At 44.3% G+C, this 22,558-nt stretch overlaps 1 protein-coding gene across 1 annotated transcript in view; it reads right to left on the minus strand.

Moving 5' to 3' along the window:
* NBAS (NBAS subunit of NRZ tethering complex) overlaps positions 1–22,558 on the minus strand; it is a 316,364-nt gene that overhangs the window by 86,141 nt on the left and 207,665 nt on the right. The window contains exons 41-42 of the mRNA XM_032866873.1: positions 12,962–13,191; positions 9,301–9,411 (exon numbers count right to left, since the gene is read on the minus strand). Coding sequence (XP_032722764.1) covers positions 9,301–9,411; positions 12,962–13,191 — 341 coding nt within the window. The remainder of the gene's footprint in view (positions 1–9,300; positions 9,412–12,961; positions 13,192–22,558) is intronic.

Genomic DNA, 22,558 nt, shown 5'->3' on the forward strand with positions numbered 1-22,558 from the left:
TGTTAGATGCCTATTATTATACCATTTTCATGTTATCTCATGTGGGTCACGGCAACCCTGTGAAGGAGGCATGACGCCACATTCCTTCAGATGGGAGAGTCCCCAGTGCACACCAGCCAGGACATGAACCCACACTTGTCCACCTCCACAATGCACTGTTTATGCATGTCACAAGAACCATGTAAAATCTGAGCTTCATTACAGAAACGTAAACAACCTTATCATTTTAGGAATTTAGGAAATGGTGAGGGAAGAAACAGCTCCAACTTTGAGGCATAGAAGTTTTACCTCCAAGAGCCGTGGAGACCCAAATTTGGCAGTGTTCAAACACAATTAAAACAGGAAAGAACAGATATGTGTGCTTTCACTTGAATTAATGAATGCCGTTTGAATAAAACACATATCTTGATCTTCTCATCCTGACTTAAATGTCTTTATGCTGTAATAAAAAATTAAATAAATACATACATACATACATACATACATAAAAAGGTCACTTCAGTTTAAACTATTGAAAAAAAATTTTAAGGAGTTTGGTTTGGTTCATCAGTTTTTATTTGGGGGGGAGGGAGACTTAATTTCAGTCTTGGCTTCACCCTGGACAGAACATAATGCCGCCAGTCCCGTGTAACCCCAATGGCCCATGCAGAAGAAGTTTCAAGCTCTAATTTTCAGAGTCCTTCAGGCAGCCCTCAGCACTCCCAGAAATGCCCAGTCTCCAGAGCTCTGGCGAACAGGATATGTGGGGGCAGCCAGCGAGACTGCTGGCAGTATCAAAGTTAGATTACTTACAGTTGAAAAGCAGCTCCTCTGGAATATGGCACCCTATTTATTGGAACTCCCATTTTCAGAAAATGCCAGGACATGTTTTTGGTTTATGGAGATAAAGTTAACACAAATTATATTTTTAGGTTTTTATAAGTGTGTGATAATACTGGGGATAACAGCAGCAATCCACAAAGTGAAAATACCAAGTCATTTTTTTTTCAAAAAATGCTCTTTTAACCTGTCACTTCAAGAGAAATCCTGTTCTTCTGCTAAGACACAATTTGAGCATCTACAAAAATATCCCTATCTATAAAAATGTCCCTGCTCTATAAAAATGTCCATGGCTGCCTCCTCTAGGCATCCTTCTACTCTGATACTTATAACATGCTTTAGCTTTTCATTTCCTTGTATGTCTCCCCTACTAGACTATAGATCACTATGGCAAAGATGACAGCATATCTTCCTTATCTTTAGTTTCTCAGTTCCGAGCACTCATGTGGGTAAAAAGGAAACATTCAACATGTGTCTTATAAGTGCCAAGTAGATGGATGGATGAGCAAAAACTTAAGTGTCCTCTATGGACCAGGCACTGCGCTCAGCCCTGGGGAAGGCATGAAGGTTCACAACACAGAGCTCTCATCCAGGGGTCTAAAAGTCTAGTTGAGCTATAATACTTAGAGTTCAACAACAATGCAAAATTATGCTATGGGTAGACAGAGAACACACAATGGTATTCCCATTAAGAGGAGGATCACTAACACTATAACTTCAGAGGAGGTAGCTGTCAATGGTAACAAAAGGCTTAATGAAGGAAGTACCTGAGCTTGTCACTATAAAAAGGAATGAAGCGAAAATAGTACCATAGAGGTATGGAGATAAGAAAGCGCGAGTTCTGTGCAACAAACACAGAGTATAAATGAATGGCTCGTCGGAACGTATTGTTGACACTATTGCTGTTCAAAGTATGCGTTGTCATCTCTGAAAGATACTACGCACACAGTGGTATGTGAACGTGATCCACAGAATGTATTATGTCTCTGCATCATTTGCAAAATGAAGTCTGAAAAAGTAAATAAGAAACCACGTAACCCCATTAAGACGGTTCGTACTGACAAAAGATTTACAGGCAGAACGGCAGGCCTGATGGAAGGGGGGAGAACCACACGTGCCCTTATGCTGCTGATTACTATGCAAGGCAAGCTAAACCTAAGTAATTAGCAATCTACAGATGAGAAACTGCCATCAGAGAGGTGAAGCAGCTCGCCTAAGACCAAGGGACCACGTCTCTTTGGGCCCAGTGCGTGTTCTGCTTACCTTATCACAAAGCGACCATCGACTGACAAAGGTCAAGAGCCTGCCTTACCAACCATCTAAAAACAGGACTTTCTTCTGTAACACAGACAGCAGTTCTCTCTCCCAGCAGCATTACTCTAAAAGAGTTCTCCTGTCACACTTCATTCCTAACATCCCGATAAAACAGAATACTCAAGACAGTCTCATCTACAATATGGACAGTGACTGAACCACCCAAGTTTGAGTTCACGGAGTTTGGCTTCATTTGGAATATAGCGTCTCTCAATCAGCATGACCTCCCCTCTTGCCCACCCACTTATTCTTCTGTGCCTAAATTCAGTTTGCCCGATGTACAATTTTACCTAATTATCTTGTCAAGACAGACACTCGAATACCTTTACTGACACATGATAAATACCAAAACCTCCCTCTAAAGCAAATTGCAATGTGCTAAGATCTTTTACAGATGCCAGTAATCAATAACCCATTGTAATAGTTTCCATTGAAAAAAGCCATTATCTTCCCTTTGGAACAAGAAATGACATCTCTGCTTCGAAAACAATTCCAAAGACCCCATATTCAGGAGAGTAGGAAGAAATAACATGAAACCACTATGGACTTTTCACTAATCAAATTAATGATTACCCTTAAAAACTGGGTAAGCGCTTCTTCTGGAGCCAAGTTTAAGCTATAAAGCAGCTTATATAATATAGTGCATATTTAACTTTCAGAGATTAACTACAGGAAGAAACTAGCATTAGTTTTACCCAATGCACAAGGAATAAATTACGAGCACTAATCCCTTGATTAGTGTTCTGTAATAGCTTCAAGTTGTCAATCACCCAAAAATGTGATTCAAGCACAGCATGTATTGAAAGAACTTATATTTGTATGGGAAAACAAATTTATTTAAACACCTTTTTCTTTACTCAGTCTGAGAGTGATTGGTAACAGTTCCAGTACCTGGAGGAGGAATAATGAGGAGAGGGAGAGGAGGAAGGACAGACAGTGAGGTAGAAGGAAGGATTGGGAAAGACAGAGAGAAAGGGATGGGGATAGGGCTGCACAAATCCATATGTAGCAACTAACAGGCATTTCTGTCAAAGACTAATCCTACAAGTTTAAAGACATTTGGGTCCAAATTAATCACTACAATCCTTGGTGAACAAGGTTTCCCCAGAGATGCCTGTGGAAAGAGACCATTCTACCCTCTAAGTTTCCCCCTCCAACCTGAAGGAAACCATCCAAGGTACTCACCACTCAAACACCTCAGAATGAACTCAGTGTAGCTGACCTGATCTGCTGTGCTGCCTGACAGCTGAACATGGCAATGGAAGAACGATGAGATCAAAATCATCATGGCATTTTTCAGCTTCGCCACCATTTTGGCCAAGTGTCTTTGCAAACTGAAAAATGGAATTTAACTTTCCAAGTTCACCTACAGAGTTGATGGCATGACCAATGGTATCTCTGTCTATTTCTTGTCAGACAATTACTTGGTGACATCCTCTGCAGAATATTTTTTTTATTTAAGTTTTGTTTTGTTTTGTATTGTTTTGTTTCAGAGAGGTAGACAGACAGACAGACAGACAGACAAAGAGAGGAGGGGCAGAGGGAGAGGGAGAGCCTCTTCAGCAGGCTCTAGGCCCAGCACTGAGCCTGACATGAGGCTCAATCTCACCACAAAGAGCATGACCTGAGCTGAAGCCAACAAGAGTCAGACACTGAACCGATGGAGGCACCCCTCTTTGTGGGATGTTTTATATGAACTGAGTACAGTGGGGCAAGCCATGAGGACAGCCTTCATCTCCGCTATAGTGACAATCCCAACCCCTCCAGTTCTGACTAGTTTATGTAGTCCCATATTATAACCTAGCAAAAAATATTTAAAAACACCATGGCACAGAAATAGTCATAGGTATCATGTATGGAGCCCTTAGGCATTAAGTATCACATCATCTCACGTCTCACAAAGCAGCTGCCTTATAATTAATGTCAATGTCGACTTGAAAAACAACTGTTCAAGAATCAGATGTGCAAAGTTAGGCTAACAGTGGTCACAGGATGGGTTCAGCACATATGATCTGCTTCCAGAAGTGACAATAGTAGCTAATTTTTTTTTTTGAGCATCTACTACATGCCAAGTATTTTGTATAAATCTCTTTAAATCCCACAACCATCTTGCCAAATGGAATGAGAACACCCATTCTGAAGATGAGGTAACCTAGGCCTGCATACAGGGATGCCTACTGACGACATGTTAGCAGGATTGTTTCCACAAGATGGAAACAAGCCAGAATGCATTTTCTGCTTACATTTTATGCCAGCATCAGGAGCTTTTGACTCTGTGGGGGAGAACTGGCCTTAACGATCACAACTTGGAAGAGGGGTTACAGATGTAAGGAAGGCTTTGCTTCCAATTTGGTAATAGCGGTAATTAGTTCTTCCACTTTCAGGAATGGTAGGTTTCTTCTCATGCACAAGGCAAAGCTTGGTGACAGTCTTGGTCAGGATCTCTTCCCCACCTTAGGCCGAAAGAGAGATCAAAACCAAATTGAACAACTGTATAAAACCCAGGACCTGAATATCTATATTCAACCCTCCTCCTCTAATATGGACTTTTCCTGGTCCTAAATTTTTATTTTGTCTGAATTTTCAACATTATGACCTAGTTTTAACAAGCTGAGCTGCCTTAAATCCCCAATCCAGACTAAATATTCTCACACTACTCCAGGCTTGCTTAAGGGAAGCGCAGGCCAGAGTTCAGCATCCTTTACCATGTGGCTCTCTGGACACACCCCACTCTCAGCAGCAGCAACCCTGGGGCACAGGTCCTGTGCATCTTCTGTTTCAATTCATAAAAAAGGCAAACACCTTACAATGTATTCATCTTCCCACAGCTGTAACTTGCCCTTGCTCATCCTTGTACCTGAGACTAAAAGGTACTGTGAAAAACAGCAGTGCACAGATTCCCTGTGACCAGGGGCCCCAGCCATGGGCCTCAAGAGACAGTACTAAACCAACGGACAGAGAAGATGGTATCACGATCTCCAACACCCAAGCAAAATCCCTTGGGTAATCACCCGGGTGACTAGAAGGTCGCTGCTAGCAGAAGGATCTGAACGTGTAGGGTGCATGGCCTTCAGGTCTGTCGTTTAATTAACAAGGGGGAAATGGGGGTGCCTGGGTGGCTCGGTTGGTTGAGCGACTGCCTTCGGCTCAGGTCATGGTCCTGGAATCCCAGGATCCAGTCCCTGCTCAGCAGGGAGTCTGCTTCTCCCTCTGACCCTCCCCCTTCTCATGCTCCCTCTCTCTCTCTCTCTCAAATAAATAAAATATTTAAAAAGAGAGAGAGAGAAAGAAGGGGGGGGAATGGAGGGTGTTACCAAGGATGATAGAGGAGGTAGTTCTCGCCCCATCTACTTCTCCTGTGCTCAAAGGCACCATATGCTCCAGCCTCAATGGTCTTCCGTAGCTACTGAAAATACCAAGGCCTTCCTGGCCCCAGAACCCTCTGCCTAGACTGCTATTTGCTCCTTGTGCATTTCCTTTCTGGTACTTACCATGACTAGCAATTTATGTTTGGGCTATTTTTAAGTGCATGTGTGTGTATGTGTTGGGGTGGTGGGGGCTGGGGTTTGGGGGAGTCTCCCCTATTAGAACACAGGCTCTATGAGGGTAATGATGTGCCTTACCCAGCACTTAAACCTAAACTCAGACTAGGAAGACACTATAAAAATAGTAATATTTAAGGAATGAACAAGTGTGGTCCTACTCGATCACCCAGAAGCAGCCTCCGGTATTCCAAAAATGATCTTGTGTCCAAAACTGAAAGACACTCACGGAGTCAGCAGCACGGACGATAACAGTACCGGAATAATGCCACAGCAGTACAGAGCCGCCCGGCTGCAAACCCGCCACAGACTTTCTCTCACCTCTATACCCTTACAAGGTAAGCATGAGGGTCGGATAACTGAGAAAACAATGACTCAAGAGGACGAGGAGACTTGCTCACGGCTGCACAGCCGCTATCACTGGCAGCGGACCTGGACCCCAAAGTGTGGCCTGGCTCCAGAAGCCACCATACACTGGACGTTAGCGACGTAACACCCACCAGCAGGTGCCAAACAGCCCAGAAGGGAGGCTGGCGGCTCCAGCTGCGGTGAGGGGCACAGCAGCCCTGAACGAGGCCCGGAGAACAGGAGGCTGGGCGGGCCAACAGGGCCAGCCGGAGAGGACGCCAGGCACACGGGTCCGCTCGAAGCCATCACGGGCAGTCAGCACCCCCGAGAAGGAAAAAACCAGAGGAACAATAAGAGGGCGAAGGAGACCAGACTTCAAGCGTGGGTGTTCACAACCATTATCTCCTTCATCAGGGAGTAAAATCGCAGCAATAACCACCACTCGTGAAGCACCGTGAAAGGAACGCAGGTTTGCTACTTTACCGTGAAGTCGTTTAATTTTTATGACACCTTAGAGTTAAGGAAAATGAGTTTCAGAGAATCGAATGATCTTGCACAGGGACACCCAGCCAGAGCGAGGGGGTGGGCTCTGAGCTGGCTACCCTGATTCGGAGGGTCATGCTCTGTCGCATTGGGGGCCTCACTCAGCCCTGTCGGGGCACCTCCCGGACGCGAGCTGAGCCGGGAACACCCCCGAGTTGAAGCAGCAGGAAAGAGCACGGAAAACACAGGGAAATCCACTTGGCAGGGAGAACGGCTTTTTAAAGGGATAAGAAAACAAGGGACAGAAAACAGAATCTTAAGGAAAAGACCGTCATCTTCCTTCTGACTCTGATCCATTACCTTCCCACAGGCACTGACTCAACGAGTGCACGCCGGGCCGTTCCTACTGTATTAACCAGGCTCGTTTCAAACCCCCATGTTACCGATTCTGATTAAATGGTCAGGCAAACCGCATCTTTTAAGTGAAAACGCGAGCACTAAACACCACTTCTGAATCAATATTAGGTGTTTTGTCACCCACAAGTAGTGACGCCAGGAGGTAATGATTTCCTGCTTTTGTAATCGCTGTGCCAGCATAATCACACTGCGATCAGCTGTAATGATATGCTGTGAACAGTGCTGCACGTTCCCAGATTGCCTGATAATTCATAATATATTCAGAGACCAACGGAGCATCCTGCTTGTACAGACAACAGCCTTTTATGTAACATTCAATGAAAGGAAAAAAATATTTAATAAAATGTCAAGGTATTTTTTAACCCACTGAGCCACCCAGGCGCCCCTCAAGGTAGTTTTTTAAATGCCAATATGCCAAAGAAACATTTATTTGAACATATTATTGCGGTTCAAAAATGGTGAAGTCATGCAATATTTCTCATAGATAACACTATCACCTGTGTAGCAATTTCACAAATACTTAGAGCGTAGATGCTAACATTTTAAAGATTTAATAAAAATTAAAAATGCTGAATTATGGGGCGCCTGGGTGGCTCGGTGGGTTAAAGCCTCTGCCTTCGGCTCAGGTCATGATCTCAGGGTCCTGGGATCGAGCCCCGCATCGGACTCTCTGCTCAGTGGGGAGCCTGCTTTCCCCTTTCTCTCTGCCTGCCTCTCTGCCTACTTATGATCTCTGTCTACCAGATAAATTAAAAAAAAATGAAAAATAAATAAATAAATGAATAAAAAATAAAAATGCTGAATTATAAGCAATTCTTGACTGTTCAGCAGGATTTGGCCCCACTCAGTATTCCCTCCCTTTCCTTAAACTCTCTCTTCCCACAGCTTCCCTAGCACAAAGAGGCCCCATCTTTCATCCTATCTCTCGCCTGCGCTCTCCTGTTCCTTTTGCTGGGAGCCCTTCATGTGCCATTAATTGGGGAAGGTCCTCAAGGTGTGTCTCACGTCTCTCTCCTTTCCCATTTCATATTCTTTCCCAAAGCACACCGACAACAGAGCTCATTTATCATCTATGTGCACATAACTCCCAAATTAGTGTTTCCGGCTTCTCCTCTTTTGAATTCCAGAGCAGTAAGATCCACTGTCTGCATGATCTTTCCTCTTAGGCATTTCAAGGTGTGCAACTTCCCCTAATTCCTTATCTTTTCTTTACACTCCCCTCAAAATATCTTGTTGGTAACTATGGCTACCTAGCTCACCAAAAGATGTCACAGCCCAACAGGCAGACCCAGTAAGATCCTAGAGCTGATCTTGACCCTTCCCCTCTCACTGAATTCGTACCTCCTTGGTCCTCATCAATCAATGCATTTAGTACTAACCATTTCACCTTCTAGATATCTCTGAAAGCCATTATCATCTCTCCCTCTAGACTTTCAAAACCCTACTCCAAGTTATGGTCACCTGTTACAGTCTATTACTCCAATGACTCCCTAACTGGTTTTTATATGCCTGTACTGGTTTTCCTAAAATTTTTTTCTCAGCATGGGAGCCAAAGTGATCTTATCAAAATGTAGACCTGATCCTAATACCTCTCTCTCTTTTACAAAATCCTTCAATAGTTTCCTATGACTGAAGTGATAGGCCTGCCGTCTTGCCCATGGCCTGGCTTCCGGGCTTCTCCACAGGGCCCTCTCACACTATGCTCCCAACTCTCTGGACCTCAGCCATGCTGTCCACCTGTCAGGCCCTCACACGCATCATGCTACTTCCCGTCAAAAGGCTTTAGCACGTTTTTGTCTTCCTAGAAAATGGTTTCCTTCTCATTGTAGTGTACACAGTTGTGATGCAATATTTAGATCTCAGCTCCAGCATTATTTCCTCAGGAAAGTCTTCCCTAACTTCACCAAATCCCCTGTTTGGGCTCTCTTCTGTAGTACTTGTCACAGTTGTAATTTCACGTTTGTCTGTCATTATTCAATGACAGTCTGTCTCCCGCACTAGACTACAGCTTCCAAGACAGCTGGGATGCCTGTTTTGCTCACTCTTATAACCCAAGTGTCTAACACTGTTCCTCATAGGCAGCAGATTCTCAGTAAAAAACAAAACAAAACAAAACAAAACAAAACAGAAAACCTACCTCTGCATAAATGCATGAATATTAATGTAACTTGGGACTATTATTACTGAAAGACAAAAAGCGATAGACTATTGTTGGAATACCGAAATGTGCATAGGAAACGTATAAAGACAGAATGTCCAGATATTGGGCTACTATAGCTCAAAAGGCAACGTGACATTGTACTTTACGACTTCAAGATCCTTCTAAAATGGAATCTGAGAAAACGGGAAAAAACGCCCATAGGAATCGTGTGCTTACCCGCTGTCAGTGAATAGGAACTCCAAATGGGTCATAAGAACTTCCCAACGGGAGACACTGTAACGCTGTGCCAGAGAAAGAGCGATGCTATAGACGTTTTCCTCAAGTGTTCTTCGAGAATGTCCATCAGCCACGGGGAAGGTAGAGAAGAGAAACACATTACCTTAATCAGCCAAGAAAACGTTCATTAGGACTCTCTCCAGCTGCGAGGGGTACAGTCAGCACAGTCCTTAAGAAGACGTTTCACAGTAATTCAGGAAAAGTACTTCCAAGGAATTCTAATGCTCCGTTTTCACCGTGGCGCACTGCCACTGACAAAGGAACAGTCTAGACCAGTGGTTCTCAGCCGAGGATTCTGCGCCCCCGGGGGCATCTGACAGGTTCTGATGATCACAGCGGGAGCGGAGGCGGCGAGGGCTACCAGCCTCTAGTGGGTGGGGGACAGGGGCGCGGCCGATGGCCAAGCTTCCTGCAGTGCCCAGGACGGCTTTCCCCCAAGGCATTATCCAGTCCAAAGTGTACCAAGCGCGAAAATTTTCTGGTCTACACAACAAAGGCTGTAGTCAAAAAACAGTGCAAAGGAAACACCTCTCCACTGCAGCTACATTCTGAGAAAGCAGAGGTGGACACTCCACAAACGTTTACGTTTCCTAGTGCCGGGCACTGGATAGCTGCTTAGGACAGAAAGTCGAACCAGGTGTTTCTTGAGGAACTCAAAGCATAGCCCTAGCGGACGATGTGAGAGGTAAACCAACAATTAAATAAAACAGAGGGGACGCCACCAGTGAGGACTTCAAATCCAGACAGCAGAGATGAGCCAGTGACTGCCAACCCGAGCTCAAGTCTGGAGGACACGCAAGCGAAACAGCAGCGAGGCAGTTTCCAGAGAGGAGGCAGAGGGGAGGTCGGCCAAGGGGACTGCGCCTATCCTCTAGCAGTGGGGAGCCCATGGAAGGTTTAAACCAGGGGATGGGGCCCTCCAGGAGTATCAGGAATTCTGGGGCGCCTGGGTGGCTCGGTTAGTTAAGCGAATGCCGTCGGCTCGGGTCATGATCCTGGAGCCCCAGGATCGAATCCCACATCAGGCTCCCTGCTTGGCAGGGAGTCTGCTTCTCCCTCTGACTTCTCCCCTCTTACTCTCTCTCTCTAACACATATAAATAAATAAAATATTTTTTTAAAAAAAGAATAATAATTCTGAGCCAGGGTGCCCACATTAAAGGCATTCTGGAAAGACTATTATGGGGCCCCCTCTATCTCCAAGCAGACAAATTATTGGTTGGAGGATTGGTGGACAAAACCACAGGCAGAGAAATGAAATCTCTGTTCTTTTTAAATGATACTGCTAAGACTGCATATACCCTAGCAAAGAAAACCAGGACATTTACTTATATGTTTGATTAGCCAGGAGTCGGGAAACATTTTCTGTAAACAGCAAGTTAATAAATCTTTCAGGCTTCGCTGCCATACATACGGTCTCTGTAGCAAATTCTTATTATTTTTTTTATTCTTGTTTTTCCACAAACCTTTAAAAATGCAAAAACCATTCTTTGCTCATGGACTATAAAAAGGAGGCCCAGGGATGGAATAAGTCCGTCATGGCAAGAATTACCAGGACATTGTCAATTAAAAAATTTCTTAAAGTATTTGTTGAGTACCTACACCTCTCCCCATGATGGAATGAGAAATCCTTGAGGATAACAACCATTAGCCATTCATCCTTTCTGTTAGGGGAGTCCGAATCATTGCCTGATGACACGAACGTGTTCACCGGGTATGCACAGTATTATCACCTGATAAGGGGGAAAGCAACCAAGCTATGTTGTGCCCTCTTCAAGGTTACCCTGACTAACCACTGCCAAGCGATCATGTAAGAGACACAGGCAATGAAGGACATATACACTGCACTTCCAGAATAGTGATGCCATGGAAATGGATCACAATTAGTAAGAAAATGAAGAATGGTCGCCTTGCATACAACTAAAGGTAGAGAAGGTAGAACTGCAGAACATGGGGAAGCAGGTGCTTCACAGGTTCTTGTATGTGAGACACCAAACTCCCATCTCTAAATCAGAATTGCTAGCTCGGAAATGCCATGGATGCTCAGACATTTTAAACAAACCATTCAAACGCTGTTGTGCATTTTTCTAAGGAACAAACTGTGTAGAAGATTCTATTACATGTTCGTCAAAAGCAGGTCTTTGTCCTTTAGGACATGCTTCATAGCATATACTAGCTGGATATTTAAAAAAGAAAATCAAGGACAATAACCCTAGCAAACTGTAATAGACGATGTTAAGACATGCCTTACCTTGTTACCTTTATTCTACGTAATAATCCTCTTCTAAGAAACCAAGAGTATGGCACCAAGGACTCCCAAATGCCTAGAGGAAAAGCCCATTGGACTTGGCAATGGGAAGCTGAGGCTCACCACCCTGGCCATGTGACCCTGAAAAACTCTGTAAAGTTGATTCTCAGATTCCTCTTCCAAAAGTGAGGAGGTTGGATTAAATGACCTCCTTGGTCACTTTCCAATTAGACATTAAAAGGCTCTAATGAAATTATTAATCTCCAGGAGAACAGAGGGGCAAAGAAAAAGTGATTCCGTACTTCTCTTAATTAACTAAATCCTGGGACAGACTGTTATAGCTTTTCTTTGATCGCTCTATTCCCTGCCTACTCTAAAGAGAATCTGGGGTATCTTCTGGTAGGAAAGAAGCTCGGGCTAATACAAACTCATTACAGAGTGCCAAGTCTACTTTGCCACTTTCTTAAAGATTTAAATGATAATAATGAAAAACAACAAGTTTCACTTCCCTAAGCAGGGCCATCTTTGTTATTTTAAAGTACTGTACCAAGAGAGAAGAAAAACCATTAAATACAGGCACAATTTAACCTTAGTTTCAAAGACTGGAAGGCTCGACGGAACCGCATGCAGATGCCTTCCTGGGAACACAATCAGGCAGTATGGGGAGGCCAGGAGGCACCACAAAGATGGGGATGGCTTTGTTACGTGAGAAGTCAAGGTCAACGTCCCAGTGATGATCCTACCACCCATGTAAACTTGGGCCAAGTACTCAACACTCTGAAGCCTCACGTTCTTCAGCTATAAAATGGGGATGACATTTTATGTCATAGGGTTACCTTGAGGATTGAATAACACTTACAACATAGTTTACAGAGCACCTAAGTCAGCTCCTCGCACATGGTAAGCACTCCACAGACTGTGGTATTAAAAACAAAACAACTCTACTTAATAACAACCATTGTGGGCGAACACATTTTCCCACTTTTTTTTTTTTTTTAATTTGTGTTTTCTGCCCCCCGCCCCCACCCCCCGCTTTCTCTACCTTCTGACAGGTAAGTAATTCTCATTTGATCTAAACTAAAAAATGGAGACCAGTATTAAAACCAAGGGGCATTCCATACCCACAAAGAAACATGAGAGACAGAGAGGGAGGTTGGGGAAGGGGAAAGGGAGGGGGAGAGAATCTCAAGCGGACTCCCTGCTGAGGGTGGAGCCTGAAGTGGGGCTCGATCTCGTGACCCTGAGATCATGACCTGAGCCGAGATCGAGTCAGATGCTTAAGCGACTACGCCACCCAGGAGCCCCTCTTCCACATTTTAAATCCATCCCTTCGTGAGACAAAGGTGTTGCTTACTCTGCTAAGCCAAGGATGGTTTCCCTTTTGTACCGGTCGTCTGCAGTAAACCGCGGCACATCCACCCCCTTCCGAAGGCCCTGAAGGACCTGGGCCTGAGTGAAATCCAGGAGACGTTCGCTGTAGTAGTGCAACTGCCGGGTCAGAGAGACCAGGTCCTCCGGCCAGGCTTCATGTCCGTACCGAGTCACGTGCCTGGTGACCATCTTGATTAGCTCTTTGGGATCAGCCTGTAGCAAAAAGAGGGACAACAAAAACAGAACAAAGTAACAGTAAGAGACCATGTCTACTGGGCAGTGCTCGGCTCGTCCCCTGTTGCTGTTTCATCACGGCTCACAACCACCCTGAGCAATCAATGGCAGATGTGGTCCACTTTCAGACCACAGAGTCAAGTCTGGAAGGAGGTTTCTGGACTCCTGCTCTATGCTTCCTTCAAAATCTCCAACTTGTTAAAAAATAATGTCCACTTGCTTTTTGCAACTACCATCATCCTACCTAGACTGGTCATTTATAATTCACCCTGGAAGTAATTTTTGTCATCAGTGCCCCCGGATAAAGTTTCTTCGGACCATCTAAGTATTCTCGATAACAAAATAGCAGTTCCAATACCACCACTATAAATGCCTAGAGAACTAAGTAGAAGAGTGTTTCCTGCAGGGGTAAGTTACAGAAAAACCCACCCCTGCTCCTGAAATCATAAAAACTTCTAGTTGTATAAGGGAGCACCCAACCAATTTTTACTCTGCTCAGTTTGGGGCTCACTGGGATATTGTTCTAGAATTCTTAATAGCTTCCCTAACAACAATAAAATTATTCAAATAGAACAAAACCCAGAATCTAACAGTTGACAGGAAAGAAAAATAAGTGATCAATTGGCCACATTTATTTACGTTAAAGTTGGTCTGGGTGTCAACGAAGCAACAGCAGCTCAACCATGAAAAATTTGGGGATATTTAACAGGAAGCCTGATACTTGAACAACAGTATCTCCATCACTCCCAACTCCTGGGAAGACATGGTTTATATTTTAATATAAGCAAATAAGGAAAAAACTCCAGAATCTACCATTGGTTCTCAGAAACACATCTAATTATAGTAAGCTGTCAGCATTTCTAATGTGTAAGCCATTATTCTGAGCTACACAAGGAGATTTCTCAACGTCGAGTCTATATTACCAAACCCAGCCTGACATTTCCCTCTTGATCCTATTAGGGAACAGTCTGGGAGTGCTGATAAAAACCAATTAAAGAAATCTTCTTGGGTTCCAGGAGGTGGAGTTGAGGAAAAAGTCCATGCTTTTTCCCTACTGCTATGCATACACTCAGTTCTATTGCAAAAACCACAGATTAAGGGTATCTCAAGTCAAAAGACTTGGGATTGAAAACCACCTCTCCAAAGTAAGGTACAAGACCATCTTTCATTTGTTCCAATATTTCTTGTGCACCTATTTTGTGCCAAGTGATGCATTAAGAAGATGTGACCCTTTCCTCCAGGAATGCAGTCTATCAGGAGACACAATCAAGCAGTTGTAAAATGGGGTGACACAAATGAGCAGGAGGTGCCGTGGGAATACAGACAAGCTGGGTGTGGGCCAAGTCTCCGGGGCACCTTCTTGGAAGAGTTAATGCCCAGACTAACTACTCAGCTATCAGCAGTTAAAAACGCCAGCAAAAACCAATGAGACCAATTCCAGTAAAGGGTACAACAAGTGCTAAGGCCTACATAGCTAAGACCTGAAAGAAAGAAGGCATGAAAGAAGCAAATCTACCCGATGTGGAAATCCGCCGCATACAGATGGTGTTTCTCACCATGGCTTCAGGCAAAGGGGATCCCACGCCTCAGCTCCCAGGGCCACCTCTACAGCTGACATTCACCCCCACCCCCTCTCTGCTTACTGACTGAACCCTTGGACAGCACCGAAGTCACACACCAAGGGCTCAGCCAGGCCAGAAGTGATGTGGTATAGGGCCTCCACTCCAGGGCCGGCCAGCCCGTCTACACCTGCTCTGCCCCCCGGTCGGTACCACTGTTGCCTGTTTCCTCACACCTCATCTGGTTAGCATGATTCTGCCTAGAGGTAGAGAGAGCGAGAGCACATATGCAATGAGCAGGGCTTCAGGCTGGTGGGAGAGCTCTTCTACAGCCGTCCTTTCACAGAGCACCCTGCGGCCCGGTTCTGCACTCCAGCTACAAACCCACATTCACCACAAGAAGGACAGCTTTCTCCCATAGTCACTCCGACCCTAAAGCCCTCAGTCGGCAGTTGCCTCAAGCACTGGGAAGGAGAGGCCAGACCCATGCAGCCTATCTCTGGGTGGGACTCCGAGCCCCTCTCTGCCAGGCTGTTGCTTTCCACTCCTGTTCATGAAGCTCACCACCTCCATGTCTCGAGGCTTTCCCATAGGTTTTCTTCACATTCAGGTTTTACCTTTTGTTTTCTGGCATCTCAAGGATTTGGTATCTGTTTGGGGAGAGTGACCTACACACTCTTCACTTGACCTCGATTGTGTAACGCCTTCTCATTTCTATTCTCTTTGTATTCGGATACAATTTATGGAAAAATCCCAAGACCCAGTAGAGGGCAGAGCTCCAAAATGGTAGCACAAACCAATACTGAGTGTAATTACTAACATTTGTGTGGGCTTTTCTTTATCCCACAGAAAGTTTCCAGTCTCCACATACAACCTTCGTCTTCATGTCTTTGCCAATGAAGAAAATGACATGGCCTAGCGAAATCAGCATGGACCCACAGAAGGTCCTAGCTGGATGACCTTGTGCTGACTTACTTAACAACTACATACTCAGTTGTGTCATCTACAAAATGGCAGTAAAACACAGCCTGCATGGTTGTGTGAAACCCAAGAGACAATATATATAAAACACACAAACCAAGGCCTGGCATGAAGCAGGTATTCTGAAAATGAATGGGACTGTGGGATTTACTCAAAGCCACTCACTTTAATTGTACCTCCACTACACAATTTATTTTACATTGCTTTTTCTCAGAAATATTAAATTCCAGCTTATTAAATTATGGCAGAGACCATGTATACTTCATGAGCTTGTCTCTGCCAGAGCACAGCAGATTCTCTCGCACAAATCAGGTATGAGGTAAGAGGGGAGCGCGGGGACAGCAGTAGTGGCTTTCAGGTCAGTGGTACTGCACACTCCAGGTCCCTCACTCAGTAGAGATACAGTTCAGGGCAATTATTTCCTATCTGTTTCCTCACCCATAGGAGTCAATAAGCACAGCCTCCTCATGCTTTGTTATGGGGCACAAGTAAAACAAAGTATTTTAAAGTACTCTTGTCTCCCTCATTCTAAGAAAGCAAATTGGACCTAGAGCTTACGCTCAAGGAATTAAAAAGCAGTGACAGACAAACACATACATAGAAGCAACCCACAGAAGGCTTCTGATTATAAGCACCATTACAGGGTCTCAGACCAAGAGTGATGGGAACTCCACAGAGGGAGCCAAGAGAGGGATACGTTCTCATGGCTCGCCAGGGGCTCAGTTTCTTCGGATGTAAAACAAAGGAACATCACCAGACGATCCCCCTTCTAAGGTTAAAATGCTATGAATGTATAGGAATTCAACCATGAAAATAAAATAAATCCTTGGAAATTTCTCCAGGTGTGGAATTTTTCTCATGTATCCGCCACTAAATCTTCAGAGCAGATCTTCACTCCAAGTACAACCACAGACTACTGAATTAAAGCCAGTATGTTCCGACACGTCAATGTCTTTTCCTTTACTAAGTCAAAATTACCCAGCCCCTCTGTATTTTTTTATTTCAGGTTCTTTATACATCAAACACATTCACTATACTAAGAACTATTTAAGAACAAATACCTAATACTTTAGTCTTCGGTGTAGAGACAGGTGTAGTACCAAACATACGTGTAGTGAATCTCATCTAATACTAACAGTTCTGTGGGACCAGATTCTACTAGTATCATACGTTTTAGAGACGCAAAAGGAGACACTTGACCGAGGCCACTGGGTTAAGTAGCAGGGTGGCCTGTGACTCCCAAGCACAATGCCTCTCCCCAAAACCACCCTTTTCTACTTGGTCAACAAGGAAGGCGTAGCTCTTGAGATTATAAATATCCTTAAAAAAATTTTTTTTTTTTTATTTGAGAAAGAAAGAGTGTGTGTGTGTGAGAGAGAGAGAGAGAGAGAGGGAGTACAAGCAGAGGGAGAGACAGATGGAGAGGGAGAATCAGACTCCCCGCCGACTCGGGAGCCCATGTAAGGCTTGATCCCAGGACCCTGAGATCATGACCTGAGCCAAAGGCGGACACTTGAGCAACTGAGCCACCCAGGCGCCCCCTGAAATTACAAGGATCTTGGCAAGCCCAGTATACGCAGAGCTCCCACCAAATGTAATTAAGACTTGGTATCAGAGTCCTTTTACAAATGATCAGCTTTCACTGATGGATTTAATGTTGTCATTGTACATTAACTACATCTAGATTGGCTTTTTTTTTTTTTAAACACACATGTGCATTCTCCCTCTCATCCCTTTTATACACATATATGCAAGTGTAAACACAAGCGACCCTAGAGGACACACAATAGTAGGTGCCCAACTAAATATTTGATTCAAGCTGTATCTGCAAGTCTTTCATTTTTTCTTCTCTAATGACAACAGAGAGAGTTTAGAATACCCTTTTTTGTTCAACCCCATGACATAAACATGCCTGGTTTTAAAATTCTGTCCTAATAATGGTGGTGACTAGGAGCAGGTAATTAATCCTTTGATGATAGGTTCCTAAGTGTCTTCAAATTTATGGATCATCGAATACTTGTTAAATGTACAGAAAGGTTTTTGAAACTTCAATTTATTGTGTAAAACACAATACTAATGAGAAGGGACAACTCGCAAGGGCTCCTAAGAAAAAGGAAAATCAGTTATGGGTAAAAACCGCAGGAACGGGCATCAGATACCCTGATTACTGGCTCTTCTCCCTGAGCTCGGGGTTTTCCATTATTCAAATTGAAACCATTTTTTCTTTATAGAATCTTCATAAAGATTAAATGAGGCTAGATGGACTAGCATGTTGTAAGTTCTAGCCCTCTACGCAAACTATCCTCTTACCATCATCATTACTACTTCCAGCTCTTCCTCAAGGAACTATACTGGTTGTGATTACTTCCAATATTTAAGTTTTAATAACAGTTCTTGCCCTGAGCTTACACTTTCTCTCAAAATACTCCAAAGCAACCCCCTACTCACCCCAAAGCTTCATTTCATTCATTCACTCATGCCCCAAGTGTATGGCATTCAAGTGTCTAAGCACTTTGACGTGAATGTCATTTGACCCTCGTACAACCCAGTGATGTGCATTCGAGACTATGGTTCCCGATTCAGAGACGCCAATCTGCCCTCCACGCAGCCTCAGCTACGGGCTGCTAGCGAAGAACAGAGGCAAACCTCTTGCCTCTCACCTACCGCCCTGTCCACAACATCAGGCCCTTCTTCCCTATACTCTCAACAGGTCTCCATCAGTGTTCTCCATCCAAACTGACACCTGAAATCGCTGCTTTTGTGTGTGTAGGGTATAGTCGAAGCTCTCTCTTTTCCCAATGAAGCTCAATGCCATGATCCAAGGGTATGAAAGCTTTTGGATTCTAGGAAGCTTTTGAAGGGCTTTATAGGTAGCTTCAAAATCTGCCTTATTCAGTATTCAAAGGGGTATTACAAAACATCACAGGCTGCAAAAACTAACAACATAAAAAGGCATCAAAAACTTGAACAGAAAGTGTGGAGAATTAAATTATTCTAATTTCCCCCCCAAAATTTGGCAATGCAGTTCTTCAGGGGGTGAATAAAATATAATTTCTTCAAAGTATATGGTCAAGTCCCTGTAAAAAAAAATTCATGCCTAAATATTCATGACTACGGAATGCCCCATGACTTAATCTACTGCTTACTAGTAGAGGTAATAAATCCATTCGGGTTTAATAGTCTCCATTTCTTGGTAATATTGGTTGGGAAGTTTTAAACAGGTGGTGTGTTTCCCCTCTAGGGCTGTTACTTGCTTGAGATAATTTTCTACTTAGTATTTTCAATTAGTGGCTTAAAAAAACCACATTTTAGAAATAGTCTACCATAAAGTTTTGAATTCCATCCCCTGCTGGGTTTGCTTCTCTAGCATATAAAACTAAAGGACATGTTTCCATTTTTAACCGATTTTATCTTCTGAAACTTTTTAAAAAGAATGCTAGAAAAGATCACACTTTGAGATGCATTTACAATAATTATAAAGGTAAGGTATAATTGAAAACAAAATCAGGGTAAGAATGTGCCTATTCACATTTGCGTATAAAACTGTGACATACATATGCATATTCATAAACTATTTCTGGAAGGAACCAAAAGGGAAACACTGACTTTTTGCTGTCTACCATTCTCATCATTTGGGTTTTATGGCCATGTGTGTATTATTTCTTAAATATAAAAACAAGTCAATCAGGATAAATATGAGGAGAGAAGACTCTTTCCAGCTGACCATCTGTCAATCATTGTCCTCTGTCACTAAAAAAAGTAGAGGCAAGATGGTCTCCTCCACAGATAAGCTAGGAGAGCTCCAGGGCCTGTGCTGGCTGGCCGGCTGGCTGGCTCCAGGTGGGGCTTCCCATCAGGATGTACAGGTCCTTTGTCAGAAATAACCCCACAGATTCTATCAGTACTTTCATTCAAACCTAGAAATCTACCTAAGTTATCCTCCCACAGCTCAGAACTACAGGAGGTGGAAGGAGAGAATGGGAGGGCTGAAAACAGAAACAAGGTAAAGTGACAAATGAGTGAAAGCTAGCTCCGCTGAGTGCTATTATGCGTAGGCAACAAATGGAAACCACTTTTATTTCCATTTCTAGGGTGATTCATCGGGAGTTTGTTATATTTAATTCCAAACTCAGCAGTGCTGTTTTATGCAAAAGAAGATGCTGAAAAGACTGGAATCGTGGGCCATTAGGTGGTCCATGGACACCTCCTGTGTACTTACGACATCCAGTTCTGGTGGCCTGTCTGACTCCCGCCAACCTAAGCAAGCCGGAGCTCCCAAAACCCAAGTCTGAAGGCTGCCCCGACCCATGGCAGCTAACGGTTCCTGAAGCTACACACATGCCAGTCAGCAGCCACTGAGGAACCACAGCGGGTGAGGTCCTGGGGATTCAGAGACAGAGATGGGTCCCTGCCCCCAAATAAGATCGCCACATGGAGAGGGGACAGCCGTGCATCGCTGACAACACCACAAAGAACCGCTCACAGGGCGTCTGCACAAGAGCAGTAAGACACGGGAGAGGCCCAGGTCTGCTCAGGAGCAGAGAAGGTTCCACACAGAAGGCTCTCTGGACCTCGGACTTAGATGCTGATAGTGGGAAGACAGAGGCACTTAAGTGGGGAAATTACATCTGCGCAGGCACAGTGGTGAGAGAAGGGATGTTAACTTCAGAGAGAAATTCTGAGGAGCTAAAACATAAACTTTGAAAAAGCTGGTGTCAGGCCCATGGCCGCTGGGGTGAGGAAGAGCCAGCCCGATCACCGAGGGGTTCCCCTAGCACGCGAGGGAGAGCGACTTTACTGGCAGCCGCAGTGGAACGTCCGGCTGGACATGACTCATGGGGCCTCCAAGCCAGAGACGCTCAGGTCCAAGTCAAAGCAGGCAGAGCTGGGGAGCAGAAGCACGAAGTGACAGGCTTCCCTTCCTACCACAGCAACCGGAGGTGAGCCACTGGATTTCTCGGAGTCTTACCTTCCGCCAAATGGGGATGCTCAAAGGGTCAAGGGGCAGAACAAATGCGAGGGCCATTGTAAGAGAAACAATGGCTTTTCGGGGTTAGTCTGATCTTCCTCCTGCCCACGGACAGTTCCCACACGCAAGGCCCTAAGTTCACCCTTCATCCAACCCCTCCACACACACACACACACACACACACACACACACACGCACACACTCTTTTCGATACTTCTTAGCCAAACAGAGGAAACCTTACTGGTCAAAGTGAAGTCGGCTCATAGATGGCATTTCTGTCCTTTTCATCTGGACTTAAGCAACTCTTCAACGCTTTCAGTTTCAAATTTTTTTAAATTTAAAATTAAAATTAAAATTTAAAATTTCAATACCATCTCCAATACGTTGTGAGAAAATCCCACAGTACATACATGGGCACAGGGACACTTTGATACTGTTGTTACTGCTGTTCTCTCTGTGTGGAACGCTCTTCCCCTCCTGTCTTGGTGGTGCTGCGCTCATCTCTGTCTTTCCTCAAAAGTCACTTTCTCAATTTGAGATCTTCCCCGAATCTGTTTAAACTGTACTCTACACATACATACTTCTCATTCTTCTTTGCTTTTTGTTTTCATAGCTCTTATCACCATCTAACAGAGTATATATTTTATTTCCTTATTTTGCTTATGACATCCTTTCCTCAATGGAACGTAAGTCCAGGAAGGGCAAGGGTTTTTACGTACTTTGTTCACTCGTGTTTCCCCAGGATCTAGAACATGGCCTGGCATAAAGTAATCACTTGATAAATACTTGAACAAATACACACACACACACGATTCAATCATTTCACATGTGCTACAGATTTGCTCGTTAGTTTTCAATAATCTACCCAGTGAATACTTATTTACTCCCTTTTATTATCCAGGTCCTGCTCTAGGCATTGGAAAACCAACAAATACAACACAGACGCTGGCCTCAAACAGCTCATTATCTAGGGAGATGAGAAGTACTTAAATTCCAAACAAGAGAGTGTTTCAGAGCTATGACTGAGGTAAGTATAGGGCAGGACAAAGCCCACGGAAGAGCACCAGATGGGCCTGGGAGCACGGCGGGATGGCGGCAGGCAGCGAGAAGCCTGCCCGGTGAGGTAACACCTGAACCAAGGAGCTAAGCAAAGAAATGTTGCAGGCGAATATTACAGGCAAAGAGTATGAGTTTGAAGACAAGGAAAGAGAATACACAGGACACCTAAGAGATTCAAGTGACCTGGTGTAGCAGGAACAAAGGAAGATGAAGTTGGAGAAACAGGAGGGGTCAGACCGTGGGGGACATGCAGATCTTGCCAGGACAACAGGAAATCACAGAGGGATTTGAGGCAGAAGGCAGGATGACCAGGTCTCCACCTCAGAAAGGCCATTCTGACAGATGTTTGGGAAAAGATACAAACTAACAAAAATGAAGACAGGGTGAGGTTTACCAGGCTGTTACAGTGGTTTGGGTGAAGGAAACATGGAGACTGAATTAACTTGAGGATATGGGGTAGAGAGGAGAAAACAACTGGAGAGGTGTTCACACATCTATTAACTCCCTATGAACACATCTACCTTGAAGAACTTCAGAACGACTTTGTATCTTGATGTTGAAAAAAAAATCATGGATACTTTCTAACTCTTCAGATCCCCTTTGAGACTACCAACCAACACAATGCTTTCCAGAGAGTTGCCGCGAAGTCCCTGGAGAATGAGCTGGTTCCTGAGCTGGTGCTGCCTTAACCCTACTGAAGGGCACACCTGTTTCTGTCTGGAGCAGCCGAGAAGTTAGAAATCATGTTGGGAGGCATCACTGCTGCGCCACATGGACT

The sequence above is a fragment of the Lontra canadensis genome, unplaced genomic scaffold (assembly GCF_010015895.1).
Source record: "Lontra canadensis isolate GAN:19392208 unplaced genomic scaffold, GSC_riverotter_1.0 scaffold32, whole genome shotgun sequence".
NCBI lineage: Eukaryota > Metazoa > Chordata > Mammalia > Carnivora > Mustelidae > Lontra > Lontra canadensis.